Source organism: Callithrix jacchus, chromosome 14, assembly GCF_049354715.1.
Source record: "Callithrix jacchus isolate 240 chromosome 14, calJac240_pri, whole genome shotgun sequence".
Lineage (NCBI taxonomy): Eukaryota > Metazoa > Chordata > Mammalia > Primates > Cebidae > Callithrix > Callithrix jacchus.
The window spans coordinates 90,285,917-90,311,350 of NC_133515.1; the positions used below are offsets into that span (position 1 = coordinate 90,285,917).

The 25,434-nt window shown below is 51.0% G+C and overlaps 2 protein-coding genes across 6 annotated transcripts in view; both read left to right on the forward strand.

The window, feature by feature from the left end:
• The first annotated feature begins 2,426 nt into the window (after nucleotides 1-2,426).
• On the forward strand, nucleotides 2,427-17,329 carry LOC128929538 (uncharacterized). Its single transcript, XM_054244424.1, has 6 exons — nucleotides 2,427-2,522; nucleotides 10,743-10,877; nucleotides 10,997-11,159; nucleotides 12,646-12,728; nucleotides 15,692-16,683; nucleotides 17,191-17,329. The coding sequence occupies exons 1-6, from the start codon at nucleotides 2,427-2,429 to the stop codon at nucleotides 17,198-17,200; spliced, it is 1,479 nt and encodes a 492-aa protein (XP_054100399.1). The 3' UTR covers nucleotides 17,201-17,329.
• The window catches only part of ADCY3 (adenylate cyclase 3), a 103,829-nt gene continuing 95,508 nt past the window's right edge, over nucleotides 17,114-25,434 (forward strand). For all 5 annotated transcript variants that reach the window (XM_035273034.3, XM_035273036.3, XM_035273035.3 and 2 more), the window contains exon 1: nucleotides 17,114-18,064. In XM_035273034.3, coding sequence (XP_035128925.1) covers nucleotides 17,390-18,064 — 675 coding nt within the window. In that variant the 5' untranslated portion in view covers nucleotides 17,114-17,389. The remainder of the gene's footprint in view (nucleotides 18,065-25,434) is intronic.

Sequence of the window (25,434 nt, forward strand, 5' to 3'; positions counted from 1 at the left end):
ATTAGATAACACCTAAGGTCCTTTTTAAAGACCATTATTTTATGAAATTTTACAAAGCCTGGTTTTTACTGGCTTTGTAAAATTTCTTTTCCAAACTTCTTGCATATAATTCCACTGCAACATTAACTGGGAGTTAAATAATCTAAGAACAGATGGGGAGGCTAAGAGAGGCCTACCCTTTGGGGGGATTTCTTCAACACGGCACCTCCCCCAAAAAAAGAGAGAAAAAAATAAAAATGAATTTTTAAAATATTAGTGAATTGGCTAGGCACGGTGGCTCACACCTGTAATCCTAGCACTTTGGGAGGCCAAGGCTCGTGGATTGCCTGAAGTCAGGAGTTCGTGACCAGCCTGGCCAACATGGCAAAACCCATCTCTACTAAAAATACAAAAATTAGCTCGGCATGGTGGTGGGCGCCTGTAATCCCAGCTACTGAGGAGGCTGAGGCAGGAGAATCACTTGAACCTGGGGGTCAGAGGTTGCACTGACCCGAGATTGCATCACTCCCTGGGTTTAAGTGCGAAATCGCATCTCAGAAAAAAAAAATATATATATTTATATATTTTTTATATATTATATATTCTATGACATACATTTTATGTTTTATATATATTTATATAATTTATATATTTTTATATATATATAATATATATAATAGGCTTTTCCTAAGGGTTGTAACAGGCATTGTTGAACTCATTTTTTAAAAACAATTGTATACAGAGATAGATATGAATTTATTTTTTGAGACAGAGTCTCACTCTATCACCCAGGCTGGAATGCAGTAGTGCAGTCTCGGCTCACTGCAGCCTCTGATTTCCAGACTCAAGTGATCCTCCCATCTCAGCCTCCCAAGACTACAGGCACATACCACCATACCCAGCTAATTTTTGTATATATTTTTTAGAGACGGGTTTTGGCCATGTTGCCCAGGCCTCAAATTCCTGGGCTTAAGCAATCCACCTGCCTCAGCCTCCTAAGGAACAGGGCTATAGGTGTGCACCACCATGCCTGGGTAAGCTTGCTTTTTTTTTAATTAAAGAAAAACCTTAAATTCTTACTGCATGAAATAGTGATTGTGGCATCTCATTTTACAAAGGTTTGAGATGATATCACAGGTTTGAAATTTTTAGTAGTACGGGTGTGGTGGTTCACACCTGTTGTCTCAACACTTTGGGAGGCTGAGGTGGGAGGATCACTTGAGGCCAGGAGTTTGAAACCAGCCTGGGCAACATAAAGACCCTGTCTTTATAAAAAGTTAAAAAATAAAAATTTTAAAAATTAGCTGTTTGTGGTGGTGTGAACCTATAATCCCAGCTACTGGAGTGGCTGAGGAGGGTTGATCCCTTGAGCCCAGGAGTTTGAGGCTGTGGTGAGGCATGATTGTGCCGCTGCACTCTAGCCTGGGTGACAGAGTGAGACCCCAGCTCAGAAAAAAAAAAAAAAAAAAAGAAAAGAAAAATAATTCCTGGAAAAGAGCTAACCCTGACTTGATTTTGATGGGGTTGGGGGAAGCAAAAAAACCTTTTTTTCAGTAGCAAGTCCATAAGACTCTGATGTTCAAAGACATTCTTTTATGAAACAGAAGTTATCTTAGCTCCCACGCTCACATTTTCACCAAGGATGGGAAAACTTAAAATTTGCCTCTTAAGGTAAGTTAATCACTTCTGGTTTTAAACACAATTAACCCAAGATTGAAACTCAGTAAATGCAAGATCATCTCCCCCTCACATTTCTGCTCCCTTCTTTCTTCCCAGGGGAGATCTAAAGTTGAGGCGGGGGGTGAACACGCCGTAATGCAACCATTAGAGTAGTCTTAGAAATTTTACTTAAAAGTGCTAAAACTAAGCACTTTTCCTTACCCAAAGTATAGGGATAAAATATTTATCCTAAGGGGTTATTGTGAAATTCAATTACAATGCTTTTTCACTGCTTAGGAAGTACTTGGTCTGTAGTAAGTGCTCAATAAATGATAGGAATGTGAATATTATCCCATAGGCAACAGAAAGCTTCATAAAGTAGGAGTTTGAGGAAAAGGAGTTGCTTTCCAAATTTGCCCTCTTTTTTTTTTTGAGACAGAGACAGTCCCACTGTGTTGCCCAGGCTGGAGTGCAGTAGGGCAATCTCAGCTCACTGCAACTTCTGCCTCCTGGGTTCAAGCGATTCTCCTGCCTCAGCCTTCTGAGTAGCTGGGATTACAGGCGCCCACCACCATGCCTGGCTAATTTTTGTATTTTTGGTAGAGACGAGGTTTCACCATGTTGGCCAGGCTGGTCTCGAACTCCTGACCTCAGGTGATTTGCCTCCCTTGACCTCCCAAAGGGCTGGGATTGCAGGCATGAGCCACTGCACCCAGCCAGGGATGTGCCTTTCTAACAAGCTTCTGAGCTCTCATCCTGCCAGGAGAACTGTTTTCTGTCCACTTGCTATGCCCTACCCTCACCGCCTTGGCTACCGGCTAGCTGGTCCTACCATTCGATCTCCCACTGATGTCATTGGTCCCTCCATGGCCTCCAGGCTGGAGGTATGAGCACTGGTCCTCCTAGTTGTCCAGGCGGGCACTAGGACTCCCCTGCTTTGCCCCCTGCTTCCTGGCGGGTTGGTAACTCTGGGCCACTTTCCCCATCCCAGCCATGAGGCCTGTCCCCTCAGGCCTCTCTTCCAGCCATCACCACTCTGACACTCTGGTGCCACATCAGACCCAGTTTCATGTCAGCCCCACCTTGAAAACTGCAACTACAACCTTCCAAGCTGTCTTCGAGTTTTCTACTAGGACTGAGGACTGACTATTCTGCTGGCAAACTGGCTCCCTGGGGAGGGGGTTGGAGAAACCCTGATTTGTAGCTTTTGCTTGATTCCCATGGTATAAGTACTCACTGTGGTTGATTTCATGTTGAAGAGAAATAACACCACCAACCAATAAGATCTCACAAGCTGTGACATCAAACTCCAGCTTGGCACTTTGTTGACTCCAGGAAAGGGGGGAAGTGGGCTGGGCTCTAAGGCAGCCTCCAGCAGCCAAGCTTTCCTCCCAACCCTCAGGAACTCTCCCCTCTGATCTCATCTCCTCAACTACATTCTTAGCTTGGGGGGCATGATGTCGCAAAGTCTTCTCTCTCTTAGGATTCCTAACAGGGCACTTGAGGAGGCACTAAGTATGTTGACAGATGACTGTTCTAAAATACTGCTGTTAGGCTGGGTGTGGTGGCTTATGCCTGTAATCCCAGCACTTTGGGAGGCCGAGGTAGGCAGATCACCTCAGGTCAGGAGTTCGAGACCAGCCTGGCCAACATGGTGAAACCCCATCTCTGCTAAAAATATGAAAATTAGCCAGGCATGGTGGTGGGCACCCGTAAGCCCAGCTACTCAAGAGGCTAAGGTAGGAGGATTGCTTGAACCCGGGAGGTGGAGGTTGCAGTGAGCTGAGATCATGCCATTGCCCTCCAGCCGGGGCAACAAGAGTGAGACTCCATCTCAAAAAAAAATTGTATATATATACATGTGTGTAATATAAAATAAATATATATAATATATAAATATAAAATATGTATAATATATATAAAAACATATAATATATATATGTATATTGCTGTTAAAGACAAAACCACACCATTTTTCACTATCAGAGGCATAAAGGTGACTCACTGCTTATAATTTTCCCTATAGACCTGATGCAGTTAACCAATGCCTCAAAGCTCCTCAGTCTTGCACCAGAGAGTATCTCTACCATATTGCCAAGGAATGTTTAATAGAACAAGGTTTGGAGTTTTGTAAAGTGTATTTGTTGGGATGGATTTGGCTGAAGTCTAATTAACTGACATCATGATTTGAAGTTGTAGGCAGGAAGACCTGACAGCTCACCAGCAGCCTGCAATCAGCATTATTAGTTGGTATTAAGTCTTGGATAGTCTTTGTAGCCCTAAGATGGAAGCTTCATTTTAGAAAGTGTAGGATTCATTGCAACAAGCACTTATTGAGCACCTACCATTTACAAAGCACAGCAGATGTTCAGGAATGGAGGAAATGTGCAGGACAGTGATTTTCAAAGTGGCCTCAGCAAGCCTGGGAGCTTGTTAGAAATGCACATCCCTGGCCGGGCACGGTGGCTCATGCCTCTTAATCCCAGCACTTTGGGAGGCCAAGACAGGCAGATCACCTGAGGTCAGGAGTTCAAGACCAGCCTGGTCAACATGGAGAAACCCCATCTGTACTAAAAATACAAAATTAGCCAGGCGTGGTGGTACATGCCTGTAGTCCCAGCCACTCAGGAGGCTGAGACAGGAGAATCTCTTGAACCAGGAAGGCAGAGGTTGCGGTGAGCTGAGATTGCGCCATTGCACTCCAGCCTGGGCAACAAGAGCAAAACTCTATCTCGATAAATAAATAAATAAATAGATAAATAAAAAATAAAAGCATAATAAATATTTGATACATGAATGAATGAATGAATGACCTCTGTTGCTGAACTGTGAAATAGATTGTAGATCCATCAACCACATAATTCCCAGCCAAATGAAAAAAGTCACAGAATACAACTGAATGTTGAAAACAGGAGTCTTCCCGAGAGGAAGCAAGAAAAGTGGGGGTATCTTTAGCACCTAAATGTAGTTATCATTAGCTGATCAAATCCTGGTGTAGCTTTCTCAATGAAATGCGTCTAAGTAGTTCCCTGGTTTATAGAATCCCCTAGGAAAATGACTAGAGTTGGCTTTGTTGAGAATCAGACCCGGCCTTTGAGGGGCACCAGAGCCAGCACCATAGATGGTCTGTCCAATAGTTCTTCCTCCCTTTTTCCTTGCTGGAAGGGTCCTAATGTGTTCAGGTGTGTCTACCTCTGCTATATGGCTCAACTGTAAATCATGAATGATTGAAATTGTCCACCGTGCTACCAGTTCTTTTGCCAGTGATTAGTTTGGAAGTGGGCATGTGACCCTACACTGGCCAAAAAGATACAAGGGAACTAGGTGTGGTGGCACATGGCTGTAGTTCCAGCTACAAAGGGTGGCTGAGGTGGGAGGTTGGGAACACTTAAGCCCAGGAGGTCAAGGCTGCAGTCAGCTGAGATCACACCACTGCACTTCAGCCTGGGTGACAGAATGAGACCCTGTCTCAAAAAAAAAAAAAAAAAAAAGGCCGGCACGGTGGCTCACGCCTGTAATCCCAGCACTTTGGGAGGCCAAGGCAGGCTGGATCACGAGGTGAGGAGTTTGAGACCAGCCTGGCCAACATAGTGAAACCCTGTCTCCACTAAAAATACAAAAATTAGCTGGGCATGGTGGTGCACACCTGTAGTCCCACCTACTGGGGAGGCTGAGGCAGGAGAATCCCTTGAACCCGGGAGGTGAAGGTTGTGGTGAGCCAAGATCGTGCCACTGCATCCAGCCTGGGCAACAGAGCGAGACTCCAACCCAAAAAAGAAAGAAAGATATAAGGAACATTTTTCTGGAGAGCTTCTCGTAAAATATTCTGAAGCCCTGAAAGAGAGGCATGGGAAGAAACTGTCCCCCTGTGTTGAACACTGTCATGCCTGTATGTGATGCTGGAGTTGTGGCAGTCACCTTGCAACCATGAGGAGCGGGAGCCTGTGACAGCAAAGCTGCTACCCTCGAGGCAGCTGGGAAGAAGTGGAAAGAGCACGGACCTTAAAGTCGTTATTGAGCCACTAGAATAACTAACCTTAAACCTGTCCTATCCAAAAACCGCTTGTTCTAGAGGTAATACATTTTCTCTACCGGTTAAGCCATTTTAAATTGAGTATGGGGTGACTTAAGACAGAAATCATCCCAACAACTGTAATAAAACTCAGTTGCCTGGAACATTTCTGGTGCCACCCCTGGGCAGATGCCTGAATACTATTTGCAATTTATTAAAGAAAAGTTCTGCGTGTTAAATTACAAGTTTCACCCTTGAGAGGGATAAATCACAAGCTATTAACATTTTAGAATTTATTCACTTATTCCTTCCTCCATCAAGCATTTAAGCACCTTTTCTATGCCAGTCACTTGGCTATATTCTGGGATTAGAAATGGTGAATAGTATCAATTACAGCTAACATTTAAATCCTTCTTTATATCATTCTCTCTAAAGTTATTTAAATTCAGTTATTTTTAGTTTAAAAGCATGTTTGAATGTAGACTTGATTAAAAAAAAAAAACGATTCCCACTTATAGCTACATTAATGCAACATTGTAAACAAGAGGAAGGTTCTCCAGCTCTATCCATGCTAATGTGCATGACTTGTGGGGAGGCTTTTAATGAGAGAAGCAAGAAAATATGGACCCCTAAAAGCCTGCCCTTGTTCTAGGAAGGTGATAAAGACGGGGGTGCAGACCAAAGCTGAGATGGGCAGGGAAAAGAGAGGCAACGTGCTCACTGTCTGAGGATTGTGAGCCCTGGGCTCCTGCTGAAAAAGCAGACAGCCCCAGAACCAGCGAGCAGAGGGCGTGAAGCCAGCAGAAAGGCTGACTCAATGCGAGCGCTTCCTAAAAATAGCACTGCAGGGTTGTAAGCCTTCCTGTCCAAACAGATGTAAAACTGGCAGGTAGCGTGGACTAAGGGTGGGGGGCTGCGAATGAACAGAGACTGGGGGCTGCTTGACAGGAGACCCCAGTGCTGAGGTTCCGGGTGCACACCTGGCTCTGCCACTTGCTTCCCATTCAGCAAGGGATGGCTGCACGTGGCACCAGCAGTATCTTAGAATGGGTGACAGACAGAATTGCTCAAATCATTCTCAACCCATTTCACAGAGATGAATTTTAATGGAGTGAAAAAGAAATTTTTAAAATGAAAATTAAAAGATGTAACTTTTTTTCAAGGCCTAGTGTTGAAAAATTCTTAGCACATATTCTACTGAAGAGAATGCTTTCGGAAAGGTGCCCAGCAGTGCCTGGCATCCCTCTTGGGACTCAGCAAGATTGGAAAGGGTGGCAAAGCAGGTGGCTAACTTATTTTTGCCACTGCCTGTGCGGCAAACAGCATCTTTTTCAAAGAACACAAGAGGGAAGACAATGTCAGCATGAATTATTTAATAGTTACAAACACTACTATCTGCCAACACTCATGGATACCCAAAACCTGAATGTATCTAGTTTGAGTGTCAGCCTGAGATTTCATGAGAGGCCTGAGACCCTTGTGGAAAGAATACTAGAGAGCATTACTTAGATTTGGACCACTGTCTTCCAGGAGTGATTAGTTTGCATCTTCTCACCGGCTTTCTCGCGATAGTCTCTCACTCTGTCACCCAGGCTGGAGTGCAGTGGTGCCGTCTCGGCTCACTGCAACCTCCGATTCCTAGGTTCAATCGATTCTCCTGCCTCATCCTCCCAAGTAACTGGAATTACAAGTACATGCCACCACACCCACTAATTTTTGTATTTTTAGTAGAGACAAGGTTTCGCCATGTTGGCCAGGCTGGTGTTGAACTCCTGACCTCAGGTGATCCACCCGCCTCGGCCTCCCAAGGTGCTGGGATTACAGGCATGAGCCACTGTGCCCAGCCCAGTTTTCTCTTGACAGTCTTTCTTTTTCAAACCATCTTTTATTCCAAATCAATCCTCTGAAAAAATGTAGCTGGTCAGGACATGTCATCTGCTCAAAAGAATTCTCAACAACTCCTATAAAACACAAAGCCCAAATTTGGATGTTTTAGTTAGAGATTCAAGGCCTTCTGTGATCTAGCCCCTTCCTAACCATTCCATATTCCCCAGGGCAGGCTTCACCTCTCCAGGGAGGCCTGTGGCAACCCACATGCCTGTGATGGAGTGAGGGGTTCAAGTCCAGAGTGAAGCATTATCCTAGGCTGTGGCCACACAGCCTCCAGCTCAACTTTCATCCATCTGAAACTGATCTGTTGTGCCCCAACTGCCTCATTTCTGAATCTACTTCCTAAGTGGTTCAGGATGAAGAAATGGAATTAATTGATTGTCCCAAGACCTCAGCCTTAAAATTCAAATGATTGTCACCTCCAGGTGGGGCACTCTCTGGGATCTGGTCCAACACAGTGTTTTGAGAAGGGAGAGAGGGAAGAAGGCAAGAACTGGGGAGACCTGGACACTAACCAGGGAACGAGGAGAGGGTGCCCTAAATGACCAAGGTGAGCAGAGAAACCTGTTTCCACAAACATTGGCCTCACTCTGCTCTGGCTTGATAAATACAATAGCTGGAGCTTGTACTCTTGTTTCTAATTTTAAGATATGAAAATGGGTCAGCAGTAGGTTAATCGAGCTGGTCTGAGCCCTTCCGGCCAGGCTGCAGACCTCTCCTGGGCCAGGATCGGGTGTTGCCCTGTTGCGGATCTACGGTCCAGGGCTCCATCTCTCTAACTGGGCTGCTTTCCTGCCTCCCAGGGTGGAGAGGATGTCTCTGGATTTGAACAGACAGAGGCCCTTAAGATAGAGGGCCTGCCTCCCCTCCATCTTACTAACTCCTCCTGCTTTCCCTATCCCATGGCCCACCTCTTCTGGTCCACAGCTAAGTAGGCCCCTACTCAAGAAGAGGAGAAGGCACGAGCCCCCCACCCCATTCCTCTAGCAATGACCCAGGATGTCGAGCAGGCCACAGTGTCTAAGTGTTGGGCCCTGGAGTGAGAGGTGTGGGCGTAAACGTGGGCAGTGCTTTACCAGCTATGGAACCCTGGGCACGTTATGAACCTAATCTCAGTTTTTTCATCTGTAAAATGGACATGGCAATTGTGCTTACCTCATATGACTGTTGTACAGATTATATGAGACAGTAAGCAGGCTGGGGCTTAACCAAGGAAAAGCCTGGATGCTAAAGGATTGGGAAGTCAGACAGTCTGAACTGTGTTTCTGAGGGACAATTCCAGTGGCAGTAGAAAGGGAGCTTGGAAAAGTCTTAGAAAGAATCCATGAACCTCAGGCATCCATTCAGCTGCCAGCTCCAGATGGCCCCTTGTTCCCAACTAGCCTTCCTGGAACAAGAGATCTGTCCTGTTGCAGCTGAGGGTAATTTGGAAGGGGTGAGGGTGGCAAGGAACCACAGGTGGGAGTTCTTTCTACAGCATTCTCTTGCGTTAAAAGATTTCTAGGGTGGCCAGCACATTGGCTCACACCTGTAATCCCAGCACTCTGGGAGGTCGAGGTGGGCACATCACCTGAGGTTAGGAGTTCGAGACCAGCCTGGCTAACATGGTGAAACCCCCAACTCTACTAAAGCTACAAAAATTAGCCAGGCTTGGTGGCACATGCCTGTAATCCCAATGACTCAGGGGGCTGAGGCAGGAGAATCACTTGAACTCAGGAGGTGGAGGTTGCAGTGAGCAGAGATTGCACCATTGCATTCCAGCCTGGGTGACAAGAGTGAGATTTCGTCTTAAAAAAAAAAAAAGATTTCTAGGGTCTCTTCTCAAAAATCACCATTTCACAGAACTTTAAGATGATTTTCACTTCTCCGATTTAACAGGTGAAGGCCCATTTATTACAGCATGGAGATTAAAAACTAAATTTTAATGGGCGGAATTAAGATGAGTCCTTCCTGAGTCAGTACTACCAGGATCTATATCACATTGGGAGTCTGTTGTAATAGGTAGAATAATGTCATCATCCTAACCCCCAGAAACTGTGACTATGATGCCTTACATGGCAAAAGTGACTTTGCAAACGTGATTAAGTGAAAGACCTCGAGATGGAGAGATTCTCTTGGAATATCCCAGTGAGCCCGATCTAATCACATGTGTCTTTAAGACCAGAGAACCTGTGCCAGCTCCCCAGGCTCTCTTAGCCTTGCTCTTGTGGGTACTGGTGACTTTCCACCCATGAGGGAGACCATGGGGCGGGGCCCTTTGTCTCCTCCCAGCCTGGGCCATTTTTTTTTTTTTGAGACAGAGTTTTGCTCTGTCATCGTACAGTGGCACAATCTCAGCTCACTGCAACCTCTGCCTCCCAGATTCAAGCAATTCTCCTGCCTCAGCCCGAGTAGCTGGGATTACAGGCACGCACCACCAAGCCCAGCTAATTTTTTGTATATTTTTTTTTGAGACAGAATTTTGCTCTTGTTACCCAGGCTGGAGTGCAATGGCACAATCTCGGCTCACTGCAACCTCCGCCTCCTGGGTTCAGGCAATTCTCCTGCCTCAGCCTCCGGAGTAGCTGGGATTACAGGCAAGCGCCACCATGCCCAGCTAATTTTTTCTATTTTTAGTAGAGACGGGGTTTCACCATGTTGACCAGGATGGTCTCCATCTCTTGACCTCGTGATCCACCCGCCTCGGCCTCAAAAAGTGCTGGGATTACAGGCGTGAGACACGGTGCCCGGCCCCAGCCTGGGCCTTTTCTAGCCACCCTTGTTCTGAAAGCTTCCTACTCTCTTATCCCCTGCAGGCCGCAGGGAGGCTCCTTAGCACACATTTCTATGGTGCCTCTTCCGGAGGGGCCGGACCGGGCGCTTTTGGAAACGTCTCCCGCGGGGGCCTCGGGATTACTCAGCATTAACACGCCGTGTCACGCTCCATGGGCACGTGTCCTTCTCTTCCCAAATTTAACCTCTCAGGCCTCAATGTCTCCACCTGGGCTGGAGCTGAATGGGGTTTGGAGTCTTTCAGCTGCCATCAGGGAGCCGTTTCTCCAGTTCGCTGAGTCCCTGAGGTCAAAGGCTCCCATGGCCATAGTGAAGCAGTGGCAACCAAAGGAAACTTCCTGAACCTTCCGCGCTGCTGGGTGGCCCAGGCCTGGGTCGGGAGCAAGTTACCTCCTGTCTCTGCGCTCCCGCTTCCCCACCTGTAAAACAGGGACGCCGGCAGTGCCCACCTCGGAAACCAAAGAAGTACTCGCGCAGTGCCTGCAGGGTGGGCGCAGAAAGGGAGCTGCTGCCACTGTCTGGAGGTTGGGCCCATGGTGTCACTGGCACTGTGGCTAGTGTGCAGGTGACATTATTTCAATGCCAGGTTATGGAAGAGCCACTCTGTTTCAAAGACTCGGCAGGCAGAACCACAGACCCTGGTCCTTGCTCCCGAGGAGACGCTCACACCTGCGAGGGGCATAGCCCCGGAGCCACGCCCAGCCCCAGCACAGCCCAGACCTGGATGTCTTCACTGTGCCTCCTCGGCCCGCTGCCCTCTGCCTGTGCCAGGGCCTAGAAACAGTGCCCGAGCGCAGCCAGCAGAGTCCTGCTGGGACAGCATCGAGCAAGGAGAGGGGAGGAAGAGGTGAGGTGGCACCCAGCAGGACGGACAAGGCAACTGCCAGGCACACATGTGCACGCGCACACTCACACACAAACGTGAAGGTTAATTCTCACACTCACAATCATACACACACAAACGTGAAGGTATGTTCTCACACGCTCACAATCACACATCCACTCACAAACGTGAAGGTACGTTCTCACATGCTCACAATCATACAAACGTTGAAGGTACATTCTTACACGCTCACAATCACACACCCACTTACATACAAATGTGAAAGTACCTTCTCATACACAATCATACAAACGTGAAGGTACATTCTCACACAAAATCATACACACAAACCTGAAGGTACATTCTCACACACAATCAAACACACACTCACATACAAATGTGAAGGTACGTTCTCACACGTTCTCAATCACCCACCCAATCACACACAAATGCGAAGGTATGTTCTCACACACAATCATGCTCACACATTCACTCACACCCACAAACATGAAAGTACATTCTTACACACCCACTCACACACCCACTCACAAGCGAACATACTTTTTCACACACATAATTACACACCCCCACACAAACATGAAGGTACATTCTCACATGCAGTCACCCACCCCCCACACACAAACATGAAGGTACATGCTCTCACACATGCACTCACACGTCCACTCACATTCAAAAGTATGTTCTCACAATCACACACATCTCACATGGAAATGTGAATGTACATTTTCACATGAGCATTCACACATCCACTCACACACACAAACATGAACATACATGCACTTGCACTCACACACACAAACATGAAGGTACAATTCTCACACACACAGGCAAACGTGAACGTGTATTCTCAGACATGCACTCACATTTACTCACACACGCAAATGTGAAGGAACACACACACCCCCCACTCATACCCACACACACTCCTCACATCCCTCCTCACATTCACACAGTCCTGACATTCACACACCCTCTACACCCATCCACAGTGGCCCAGTGAGTGACCCCGCGAGAATCAGGGAGACTCCAACGCGGAATAGAAGAAGGGAGAAAGAGGGACAGAGACAAAGAAGGGAGGACACAGGGACAGACGGGCCAGTGCTGCCGATGCTGTCAGAGACTATGCTGAAGTTGAGGGACCCTGAGACAGCCATGGAGAGGCCTGGGGGGCAGGCAGCCAGCCCAGCTGTGCAGGCCACGCGAGGGCAGAAGGGCTCAGGGCTGCTCAGCTGTCCTTCGAGTTGACCGCAACTCCAGTTGACTTGTTCCGTTGAGATCCGCCCACTACTTTAGTACCCAGGAAGCTCCTCCTTCCTGACAAGGATCCTGACTAGGGGTTAGTGCTATCGCTAACCACCACAGCGACACAGGCTTGGGAGGCTGAGTAATTGGTCAGAGGTCCTCCGCGCTCATCAAGGCCATGCTCAAAGCTGAGCTCTCTGAATCCAGACAGCCAGCTTCCCCTACTTACCACATGCCTCTCCTCCAGGTGACCGAATCCAAACTGCTGAGCCTCTGAGCCAGCAGGAGCGGATGAGGGGTCTGGGCCTGCACAGGATGCTTGAGTGTCACGTACCACATCCCCCCCCCCGCCCCGTTCTCTACTTCGGTTCCTGCTGCAGGCACACTCCAGCAGGACTTGCCAGGCGTCTGCACTGAGGATCCCTCGTTTCCTGCCCAGGCGCTCACTGCTTAGACTTCCTTGCACAAACCTGGAAGAACCAGCGAGAGAACACCCCGACTGGCGACTCTTAACCAACAAGAGGACAAACACCAGTGCAAAGCTCTGAGGTGGCTTCTGCAAGGCTCCTCACAGGGTCCCAGCAGGATCAAGGCCCCCCAACTCTGTCACAAACCCTCATATTTACCTTCTCTCTCTCTCTTTTTTTTTGGTGGGAGGCAGTCTCACACTGTCGCCCAGGCTGGAGCGCAGTGGCATGATCTCGGCTCACTGCGATTTTCACTTCCTGGGTTCAAGCGATTCTCCTGCCTTAGCCTCCTGAGTAGCTGGGATTACAGGTGTGCGCCACCACACCCAGCTTTTTTTTTGTATTTTTAGTAGAGACGGGGTGTCACCATGTTGGTCAGGCTGATCTCGAACTCCTGACCTCATGATCTGCTCCCCTTAGCCTCCCAAAGTGCTGGGATTACAAGCGTGAGCCACCACGCCTGGCGCCTTCTCTGTTTTGAGCTTCCCAGGCCCCTACTCTGTTTCCCTGGAATCACTTGCCCAGTTAAACCACCTGCATGCAGACCTTGTCTCAGGCTCTGCTTTCAGGCCCCAAACAGGGCTCTCCTGTGCCCAGCACCAGGGGAACTAATGATCTCTCTCCCACTTGTTTTCCCCCAGGACACAGAGTTCTGCTCTGATCTATTGTTTGCTGGATTCAGGAGCCACCCCATTCCCAGGAGGGGTCAAACCATTCTTGTTTATCCAATAACAATTAATTCTCAGCCATCATCTCTAGTCTTGAGGGCACAAACAAAAAGGTGCCCTCAGCAAAGATGTATTCCATCTAGGCAGATGCCGGCTGGAGATTGGGGGGTCAGGATGTCCTCCAAGCTTTAACCTAAGTCCATGATTCTTTCTTCCTTTTAGGACAAGCCACAGGGGCAAGTCACTCATGCAGCCCTCTGAGGTCCTGAGTTGAGTGTGTTTGAACAATAGATTTCCAGTATTGTTTGATTATAAAAGTGAAGAATGCCAGTCATCCAGGTTACATCAATACAAAATGTAGAAAGGGAAAATACCTCCCCCATAATCCCATCCTTTTCACTCTGAGGGTGGTTATTTTCATTGTCCTGGGGGCAGGACATTCTCAGCATAAGAGAATGAGACCATTGGTCCCTCCAGGGACAGCCAATGCCTCTTTATAAAGTACCCTGGGTGGGCAGTGGCTCACACCTGTAATTCCAGCACTTTGGGAGGCTGAGGAGGGCAGATCACAAGGTCAGGAGTTTGAGACCAGCCTGGCCAATATGGTGAAACCCCATCTCTAAAAAAAAAAAAAAAAAAATAGAAAGTAAGAAGGAAAGAAAAAGAAAAAGAGAGAGAAAGAAACGTTTCTTCTTAGGGAGACTTCCATCCATTCAATGACTATTTTTTGAGTAGTTACTAGGTGCCAGGTACTGGGGAAGTCACTGTGAGTGAGATGGATGAGGCCCTTCTAGCATTTTCCATCTTTGAGGCAGGCCCTCGAGGCTGAGGCAGGCAGATCGATTTAGGTTAGGAGTTCGAAAACAATCTGGCCAACCTGGCAAAACCCCTGTCTCTACTAAAAATACAAAATTTAGCCAGGCATAGTGGTGGGTGCCTGTAATCCAAGTTGCTTGGGAGGCTGAGGTAGGAGAATTGCTTGAACCCAGGAGGTGGAAGTTGCAGTGAGCTAAGATTGCCATTGCACTCCAGCCTGGGTGACAGAGTGAGACTCTGTCTCATAAATAAGTAAATAAATACCTCCCTTAAAAAAAATTCCCCCAAACCCAAAAACCTCCAGCAAATTAAAAAAATAGGGCAGCCGATTGTAGTGGCACTATACTCCCAGCACCTTAGAAGGGGAAGGTGGGCCGATCACTTGAGGTCAGGAGTTCAAGACCAGCCTAGCCAACATAGTGAAACCCCGCCTACTAAAAATACAAAAATTACCCCTTGGTGGTGCGTACCTGTAATCCCAGCTACTCAGGAGGCTGAGGCAGGAGAACTGCATGAACCCAGGTGGCAGAGGTTGCAGTGAACTGAGATCAAGACACTGCACTCTAGCCTGGATGACAGTGAGAGTCGGTCTTAAATAAATAAAAATAAAAAATTAAATAAAACAATGGGGCAAAGTTTTGCTTTATTTAAATTACCATCCTCCTATAGCTAATGTCAGGTCCACTACCTTTAGAATCAAAGTCCTGAAAAGTTTGGGCTGGGCTGAAGTTGGCGTCTTTTCAGATGGAGTGTGAGGGAATGGTAGAAACAGCAGTGGCAGGATCGATTCTCTAATGGATCCAATCCCTGAGGGACTGAAGGTGCTGCTTGAGGTTCTGGAAGGGGTGCCCGCGGATAACTCAGGGGCATAGGATAGCCGAGTTTCTCTTCCCTCTGCTCATTCCTTCAGCTCTCCCCAGGGAAGATGACCCCCTAACGCCGCTGGCTGTCCTCAGCACCCACCTCCCCACATGTGCTTTTGTTCCAAAACATCCTATCTCTCTCCTCTTCCTTTATGTAAATTCCCAAAGCCTGTAGTTGATCTTAGCACGGTGTTGTGTCAAATGCAAGGAAAATAATTTATGCTATGGTGTAAGAGACTAATGAGTTTAACCATTCAAAGGAACATTTGCGTCTTTAAGGGAGAGTATGTGAACTTAAACACGTCTCAAACGGGTAGAACGTGCACGGGAAATCTCTTCGAAGCAGCGTCTCTTCCATTTCCACGTGCACGATGCCCACTGGGCCACCGCCACCCTCCACGTGCGAGCAGGACAGGCCTTCACCGCGGGCCCCCTCTGCGGAAAGCTCAGGCCCGGCGCTTCGGAGTCTGGGCTCCTAGGATGGGCGGGGATCCTTAGGCCCCAAGCGCTCCGCGGCGGAGCTGTCCCCAAATCTGAGCCCCAGCTTCTCCGGGCCCGGAAGGAAGCCGCGGAGGAGGAGAAGGTGGCACGGTGCCCCGAGCGCGCCTCACCTGCGAGCGGGCGCGTCCCGGGCTTCCACCCTCCGAGACCCGGGGCCTGCCCACGGGAAGGCGTGGATTCGCCCCCATCCTTCCCGCCCAACGCCCACGCCCACGCTTCCACGGCGCCGTCGCCCCAGCCCGCCGCCCGTGCAGGATCGGGGGCTGCCCGGGCCCCTACAGCTCTCGCCAGCGCGGGTCCCCGGACCGCTGCCGGGCGCCTCCCCAGCCGCCCCGCGCCTCCCCCGCCGCCCCACTCCGGGACACGCCGCCGACAGGGCGGCGACTGGGGCGAGGGAGGGGCCGCCCTGCCCGCCTCCTGCCTCCCGGGGCCTGGAGCGCGCGTGGCCCCTGCGCCGCCGGCGCCGCGCGGGGAATTGCTGTGCAGCGCTCCGAGCCCGGATTCGGCTGGCTCGGCTCGGCGCGGGCGGGCAGGCGAAAGGATGCTGGCGGGCTTCCCCGGGCTCTGCCCGCGCTCCCGCCGGGGAGGGCCCCGCGCGCGCCCCTAGCCGCCGCGGGTGCAGGGGAGGGGTCCGGAGAGTCGCGCTCGCCGCCGCCCGCGCCTGCCGGCACCGGAGCCGCAGCCCCAGGGCGGGCGCGCTGGGCCGGCGCCTCCGGATCTCCCGGCCCCCGTCGCCGCCGCCGCCTCCTTCCCCCTGCGGCCGGACGCCCGCGGATGCTGAGGGGCAGCGCTGCGCCTCTCAGGGCCGGATCCCGGGCCTGACGGCGGGAGATCGTGCTCCGGCCGGGGCCCCAGGCGCTAGCGGGGCGGCGCGGCTCTGCGGGGAGCAGCCCTCGGGCGCGTTGAGTCCTCCCACCCCGGCCCGCGCGGGAACCGTCCCGGAGCACGCGGTGGCCGAGTTCCCGCACAGGTAAACGCAGGGGCCGGACCGGGCTTCCGGGGAAGACGGCGGCCCGAGCTTGGGAAGGGGGCCGGATCGGAGCCGGAGTCTCCGAGGGCTTGGTGGAAAAAGGAAGTCAACAGAAGGAAGGCTCAGGAATCCCCAAGATGGTCCTGGTTTCTTTCCAGGACCTTCTTTCCGGCACGTTTTATTTTCAGCTTCTAAGGACTGGGCCTGGAGGGAATTTCGGTGAGGAAGTCAGGGACTGAGAGAGAAGAGATAACTGAGAGAAACCGGGTGCCGGGGATGGAGAGGCGGCTAGGCCCTTCCACAAGCCAGGGACAGGAAATTGAGTGTCTGGCGTGGACAGGACCCAGTGTGCGTGCGGTGGGCGGCGGTGTGAGCCGGGGGTGGCAGGGAAGGCCCGGGATTGGGAGTCTCCTGCAGCAAAGATTCTTTTATGAGGGTTAGGGCGGGTCATGGGAAACCGCAAGGTAGGAGGGAAGAGGTGCTTCTGCTCAGCAATGCCCTTTTCAGCTCTAGATGATCAGCGCTACCTGTGCCCTGGAAACCCACTCTGTGTTCCTGCTGGAGGTGGCTGCCCCTCTGTCCAGCCAAGAAGAGGCCCTCAGACCCCCTCTCCCCCAGGTCTCAGAGAGCCCTGAGAGGTGGCCCCGGGAGCTCTTCCTCTGTTCCCAGTCTACTTCTCTACGGCCAGCAGCAGACGCCAGCCAGAATGCCGAGGAACCAGGGCTTCTCGGAGCCTGAGTACTCGGCCGAGTACTCAGCCGAGTACTCTGTTAGCCTGCCCTCCGACCCTGACCGCGGGGTAGGCCGGACCCATGAGATCTCTGTCCGGAACTCGGGCTCCTGCCTGTGCCTGCCTCGCTTCATGCGGCTGACCTTCGTGCCGGAGTCCTTGGAGAACCTCTACCAGACCTACTTCAAAAGGCAGCGCCATGAGACCCTGCTGGTGCTGGTGGTCTTTGCAGCCCTCTTTGACTGCTACGTGGTGGTCATGTGTGCTGTGGTCTTCTCCAGCAACAAGCTGGCTCCCCTCGCGGTGGCTGGAATTGGACTGGTGTTGGACATCGTCCTCTTCGTGCTCTGCAAAAAGGGGCTGCTCCCGGACCGGGTCACCCGCAGGGTAGTGCCCTACCTGTTGTGGCTGCTCATAACCGCCCAGATCTTCTCCTACCTGGGCCTGAACTTCGTAGGTGCCCATGCGGCCAGTGACACGGTGGGCTGGCAGGTCTTCTTCGTCTTCTCCTTCTTCATCACGCTGCCCCTCAGCCTCAGCCCCATCGTGATCATCTCCGTGGTTTCCTGTGTGTTGCACATGTTGGTACTGGGAGTCACTGTGGCCCAGCAGCAGCAGGAGGAGCTGAAGGAGATGCAGCTGCTGCGGGAGGTGAGTTCTGCCCACCGTTCCCCCCGCAGGTCCTCTCTGGCAGCTCTCACCAACGTGGGACCTGTTGGAGTTGGTGTTTGCTTTGCCTTTGAGTCCAAATATGTCCTGGGGGCTTCCCGGGCTCTCACCTCTCCCCATACTCCCTGTCTTTGCCTCCGGGTGCCACTGCCCAGAATCTGCCTGTAGTTGCCCCGAGAGAAAGGAGGATATCAGGGCATTGGGCAGGGCCACTCTTCACCTGTGCCCAGCCTGAGTGTGGGCATAGGCTGTGTCCACCCAGGGCTGGTCTTGAGACAGATCGTCCTGGCCACTCCCTGGCAGTGAGCCTGGCGAGGAGGACCTCCCAGGGGAAGAGGGCTCCTCGATTCCCATCTCTCCCCTGACACTGACTAGCTATGTGGACTCAGTGCCCCTTTGCTAAATGGGGATAACGTCCACCCTGCTTGCACGACATGGTTGTCAGGATTGCAGGACATGTGGGGGATAGCACTTTAGGATACATGAAGGGCTGCCCAGAGCGAAGATGCAGTTATCATATTTCCTTCTTCTGGGGAGCTCGGGGTGCCCGGGCAGTTCTGTGATGTGGAGAGTGGCGGTCTCCCCACTGAAGCTGTGGGGTAGGGATGCAAATGGGGATAGTCATGCTGACCACTGCGATACAGGGTCTGCTGGTCCTGGAGCACGAGTTCTACTGGAAGGGGTAGAATTTCGGCCTCAGCTTAACTATTCATAATAGTATTGTGTTCCCACCAAGTGTTGGGCCCTGAGGAGCTGCAGAGACTAGGGACCTGAGGGACAGTCGGCAATGTGTGTCCCTCAGGAGCCAGCAGGCCAGTGACCAGAGCATGAGGCGGAGATGTCTGCATCTGGGTTTGGTGCCCAGCCTGCCAGCCTCGTGCTGATGATGGTCCAGAGGCTCCCCCACTTCCTGACCCTGCAGTGGTCCAGCTGGTAGAGACGGCCTACCTTCCACGCCAGCTCTGTTCTGTTGTTAGTGGGGCTGGGGTAGAGTCAGCTCTGAAGCGGTAACCTGCTGGGTGTCAGGAGAGGCAGGGCATGCCCAGGATCCTTGCTGATGGCCATGAGCCTCTAGCGGCTATGGAGGTCTGCCTGGGCCCTGGAGACCAGGTGCTGTGGGCAGGCCCAGGAAAGATGGACAGAACCTTTTGCTCCTCTGCTAATTTTTCCGCTTATGCCTTAGCCTGCGGATTTGTTTTAGAAAGTTAGAGGATGTTAACATAGGCAGGGGCCTGGCAGGACATCTAGTCCAGACTCCCCATTTGACAGAGGAGGAAACAGAGATGGGTGGTAACTGGTTCACTGTCACCCAGAACTTTGGTGGCAGAAACAGGACAGGACCCCAGGCGTCGGCTCCCACCCCAGGGCTCATTTGTGTGTGTTCCATGGAGCACCAAGAGCTCCCTGAGAGCAGGAACTTTGCTTCCCATCCCACCTCCCAGGGACAGTGGCTGTGTGCTGCCTTCCCCACTCCAAATTTCTGTAGAGGCACAGGTTGGAGGGGCTGTGAGTTTCTGGTCATCAGCCAGGCGGAAACACCAGTCATGTCAGGCCATGCGTTAGCCAGTCCTAGGTTCTTTTTTTTGAGACAGTTTCACTCTTGTTACCCAGGCTGCAATGGCATGATCTCGGCTCACCGCAACCTCCACCTCCTGGGTTCAGGCAATTTTCCTGCCTCAGCCTCCTGAGTAGCTGGGATTACAGGCATGAGCCACCGCGCCCAGCCCCCTAGGTTCCTTTTAAGCTTAAGATCTGAGATCTGGGATGACTGGTCTCTCTAGCTCCATCTCCCCAGGTGGACAGGGAGCTTATTTTGAGACTCCTGGAGCTTCCAGGGAAAAGGATTGTGAGGGTGTGGCTGCAGGGCTGGGCCCAGGCCTGGGCTCCCCACGATGTGGCTACTTGGAGATCACTTCTAAGCTCATGATTGCTCTCCTTTGGGTACTGTTAAGATACAAAACTCTAAAACTTAGAAAACAGAAACAAAAAAGATAGAAATCAAGAATAAAAATATTAGCATCCCAGGGGAACTGACCTTGGCATGGAAGCAGTGCCTGGGAGGCAGCTTTTGGAACAGAGCAGGAGGGGGCAGAGGGCTCTCAAGGTCCAATGCGGAGCCTGAGATCGAAGGCAGGAGGCCCCAGCTTACAGTGGGCTGTGTTCCAGAAGCTTCTGAGTCACTAGTTTGGGACTAATGTGACTTTTAAAAAGGTGCCTGGGTTCCCAAGCCCACCCACCAGAGTCTGCCTCAACTCACAGCATCCCTACATTTGGCTTCTGAAGACTGTGGGAACAGGCTCAGGCCTGTCATCCCAGCACTTTGAGATAGGCAGATCACCTGGGGTTAGGACCAGCCTGGCCAACATGGTGAAACCTCTGCCTCTACTAAAACTACAAAAATTAGCCAGACATGGTGGTGTGCATCTGTAATCCCAGCTACTAAGGAGGCTGAAGCAGGAGAATCACTTGAACCCAGGAGGCAGAGGTTGCAGTGAGCCAAGATTACACCACTGTACTCCTACGCCTGGGTGACAGAGCAAGACACTGTTTCAAAAACACCACAGCTGCTTATGTTGCTGTGGGGAGGGCCACCTGGGACAGCAATCTCCCTTGAGCTGTGGAGTGAGGCGTCATTTACCTGCCCTGCTGCTGTTGCCTCCTGGGATGTGGGCCCCATCAAAGATGGGGGGCAGGGGCTGCTGGAGGATGGGGTACAAGAACCAGGTTGCCAGGCCCCTCCTAGTCAGGGTAGGTCCTGGAACTTTCTCCAGACCCCAAGCCCCGGGCACCGCCTTTCTCCTGCCCATGTGCTTCCCCTCATCTTCCTCTCTCCCATCCCATTGGCTCTGGCTGGGGACTCCCAGGGTGGGTGGGGGGATGAACGCAGTTTCCCAGTTTGAAGCAGACACCTGGATTTCTAGGGGCTTGTGAGTTTTGTGGTTTTTGTTGCTGCTGTCACTGGCAGCATGAAGAAGCATTGCCCATGTCAAAAGCCCTCTTCCTCTGCAGCCCTTATCCCCCTACACCCATGCTCAGGTCCGTGGAGGAGGATGGAAGGTACACCTGGGTCTGCTAGTAGCCTGAGAGGTTGAAGGCCAGGCGGACAGCCTGTCCTGGGCTCTTCTCGGGAGGCCAGCAGGTGGGATCTGACAGGAAGAGCAGGTGATCAGGGAGTGTGGGACGGGGTGGGGCTGGGGCTTCCTGATGAGTTAGGGAGTGAATATTGCTGTGCCTCGAGGGCCTTGCCGCCTGCAGGGTCTGGGGATGAGGAGGGTGAGGCCATCTGACAGTCAGGCTGTACTGCCTGGGGAGGATGTTCTGGGAGCCACCTTGGATGGGCAGGGACCTGGCCAATGGTTCTCACAACCCATCCTCTAGCCGGAGTACTAGGGTGTGGTCTCGGCTCACTGCAACCTTTACCTCCTGGGTTCAAGCAATTCTCCTGCCTCAGCCTCCCAAGTAGCTTGGGCTACAGGTGCCCGTCACCATGCCCAGCTAATATTTTTTTGTATTTTTAGTAGTGACGGGTTTTCACCATGTTGGCCAGACTGGTCTCAAACTCCTGACCTCAGGTGGTCTGCCCACCTCGGCCTCCCAAAGTGCTGGAATTACTGGCGTGAGCCACTGTCCCCTATTCTTGATGGGTCCTTCATCCTAGGAGGCTCCCAGAGGAGCAGGAAGGGAGGACAGATGGATCAGGAGGAGCCGAGGCTGGCAAGGTTTGCCCATGTCACTCCCCTGGCCTGGGTCCTTCCCTAGGACCTGTTAAGAAATAATTTGCCCTTACCTGCCCTAAACTGCCCCTGGGCTAGGTGAGGAGGCAGGAGGGGTCTAGGCTCAGGACCAGGACCACAGGACCAGTAGCCGATGGGTACGGATGATGGGGAAGGCAGCCAGGATGGTGGCTGGGGGGGGTGTGCCTTTAGCATGTGGCACAGTAGGGGCTAGGAACCGCTGACACATATTTTGTACCCTTACTTCAGAGCCGAAAGGCTATTTGGGAGCAGAATTCTCTCATGGAATGAAGAACCTGTTAAGACTTTTATTAACCAAGTAAAACTCGAGGAAGCTGTGGCTGTGCAGTTCCTTTCACACCTACAAATTACACAGCAAGTCATTCACTCAGCGAAGGAACATTTGCTCCTTGGGGCCGTAGGGAGGGTGAGAGGAAGCTGAGGCTTCCAGAGACACACTGTCTGCAGAGTGCAGATAGCTATTGCATGCACCTCACCCCATTTAATCCTGGATGTTACTGGCTCCATTTCACAGATGAGGGGACTGAGGCTCAGTGAGGTTGAGAGGAGGTAGCAGGGCTGGATTATAGGGGAGGGGTCACCAGTGAGTTAGAAGGTGGGATGGGGGGTTTCCCTGAAAGTGTCTCTTTCTCTAGAATCCAGGCATCTGGGCCTTCTGCTTTTCTGTCTGCCCCCAAATGTCTTTGCTAAGCAACATGGCTGAACAGTGCCAAGAGATGGGACCTCCTAAAGTATAACATGATGCACCCCCTTCTCCCCATGGGAATGGGATGCAAAGAGGGGGTAAGCCCATGCCGATGTTCCCTGAGGGCACGTGGCCAGGCTTACGTGAGAAAGGCGGGGGGCTGAGTCAGGACAGGAGCTGGTGTAGGGGGCAGCAGGCAGGAAGCAGCAGGCTTTCAGTCTTCAGGAAGCAGGCTGCGGGGAGAGATGTGCAGGACGCAGGGCGAGAGGAGGCAAACGTAAGCCAGTCCTGGCTCTTTGGCCATGGGCATCAGTGGCAGGACCAGGGACCGGAACAATGAGGACCTGCGTAGATGGGGACCACAGGACATCAGACCCAGCTGCATGTGAGGAAGAAGAATCAGTCACTGAACATGTAAACAGCTTTGCAGAAAATCACCCCCTCCATGCTTTCCCTGTCTGGGCTTTCTGTGGCCTTTTCTGACCCCATCTGTGTGTAAACAGAGCATCCGGGTTTGTGCACCATCATTGTGCAAATGCAATTTAGGCCCCACCTTTCACCCACATTATTTCCCTGACATTTTGCTCTGAACGTTGGACTCCTTGTGTTTATTATTTTAAATCAGCGCTTTATAGTCAGTGGGTTTTTCTAGAGAGGAAACGGAAGCCCAGGGCTGGGCCAGGGGTGGGTGACTGGGTAGTTTTATACCTACATGCAGACACACACACACACACACACACACACACACACACACGCATGCTTACTCCTGGGCTTGATCTGCCCAACTCTCTGGTAAACCCTCCGTGAGATGGAACTGCTGGGATGCCAGGTTATTTACATTCTGCAGCTTCTTCATAAACAAACAGCAAATCACACAAGGATGGGCCGACCCTGGGTTAACATTCAGCACCACCCTATGCCCCCAGCTGCCCCCTCACCAAGTTACACATTCTTTTTTTTTTTTCCAAATAGAGACAAGATTTCGCCATGTTGTCCAGGCGGGGCTTGAACTCCTGAGCTCAGGCAATCCATCCACCTCGACCTCCTAAAGTGCTGGATTACAGGTGTGAGCCACCGCATCTGGCCATCACCAAATTACATGTTCTTGATGATAGCCTCCACGGTTTTGTGCTCTCACCAACACTCAGACTCAGAGGCACATCGTGTGTAGGTCCAGGCCCATGAGCAGGGACAGTGAGGAGGTGGCGGTGTTTGCTGAGCTCTTGCTCTGTTACAGTTTAGTGTCTTCTGGCAAGAGGCAAATATTATTTCCATTTTACAGATCAGGAAACTGAAATGTGTGACAACAGAAATGACTTGTCCAGGGCCACATAGCTAGTAAGCAGCAGAGCAGGATTTGAACCCAGGGCAGTAGGATTTCAGAGTTCCTTCTCATCTGCAGTCATAAAAGAACCCCTGGCTCATGCCTGGAATTTCAGCACTTTGAGAGCTGAGACAGGAATATCATTTGAGGCCAGGAGTTCAAGACCAGCCTGGGCAATATAATGAGACCCCCATCTTCACACGCACACACACACACACACACACACACAATTAATTCAGTGGGTTTGAGGGGGTGTGTCTTTTTTTTTTTTTTGAGACAGAGTGTCACTCTGCTGCCCAGACTGCAGTGCAATGGCGCTATCTTGGCTCACTGTAACCTCTGCCTCCCAGGTTCAAGAGATTCTCCTGCCTCAGCCTCCAGAGTATCTGGCATTGCAGGCACCCACCACCATGCCCGGCTAATTGTTTTGTATTTTTAGCAGAGATGGGGTTTCGCCATGTTGGCCAGGCTGGTCTCAAACTCCTGACCTCAGGTGATCCACCTGCCTCGTCCTTCCAAAGTGATGGGATTATAGGCATGAGCCACCACACCCAGCCTGGTGGTATATGTCTTGTACAGGAGGCTGGGGAGGAGGATGGTTTGAGCCCAGGAGTTCGAAGTTACAGTGAGCTCTAATCACACCAGCCCACTGCAGCCTGGGGAACAGCAAGACACCATCTCAAAAAAAAAAAAAAAAAAACCCGTAGCTCTTCCCTCAGAGCCTGTTGATAAGGTTCCAGCAGGGTTAGGGCTTTGCTTTCTCAACCCACAGCATTAGAAGGAGCAATCTAGGGGATGAGGAGGTGTTTTGGGGGACATCTTTAAGGAGCAGAGATGTCTGGGTTGTTGAGTGTTACAACCAGCAGCCCTCATCTGCACCTTCTGTGGCTGTGGGAGGCGTTGTTACATTATATGATGGTGTAGTAATTGATGTACATAATGGTGACCAACTCATCAAGAAAATATTAAATTGCATTTAGTATAAAGTGGAGTGTGGGCTGGGCGTGGTGGCTAACGCCTGTAATCCCAGCACTTTGGGAGGCTGAGGTGGGAGGATCACAAGGTCAGGAGTTTGAGACCAGCCTATACAATATGGTGAACTCCCCGTTTCTACTAAAAACACAAAAATTAGCCAGGCATGGTGGTTTACATTTGTAGTCCCAAGTACTCGGGAGGCTGAGGCAGGAAAATCACTTGATCCCGGGAGGTGGAGGTTGCAGTGAGCCAAGATTATGCCACTGCACTCTAGCCTGGGTAACAGAATGAGACTCCATCTCAAAAAAAAAAAAAAAAAAGAAGTGGAGTGTAGTATCCAAAAACGTTTTCCTCAGGAATGGATAACACAAGTTTGTACAAATAAGGATTATATTTGGAAATTCAGTAATGTGGGATGACTCATTACTCAAGGTGTTACTGAATATATATTGATTTATTCACCATATGTTTCAGTTATCCACTGCTGTGTAACAAACAGCCCCAAAACTTAGGGGCTTAAAAGAATAACAGTTTAAACCTGGGCAACATGGCAAAACTCTGTCTTGACAAAAAATACAAAAATCAGCCAGGTGTGGTGGCATGTGCCAGTAGT

Coding starts and splice junctions, on each gene's coding strand:
- LOC128929538 (XM_054244424.1), top strand. CDS start 2,427: ATGCCCTACCCTCACCGCCTTGGCTACCGGCTAGCTGGTCCTACCATT. Junction 2,523..10,742: donor CCATGGCCTCCAGGCTGGAG/GTATGAGCACTG, acceptor CCTGTAAAACAG/GGACGCCGGCAGTGCCCACC. Junction 12,729..15,691: donor ACAGGATGCTTGAGTGTCAC/GTACCACATCCC, acceptor CTGGGCTCCTAG/GATGGGCGGGGATCCTTAGG.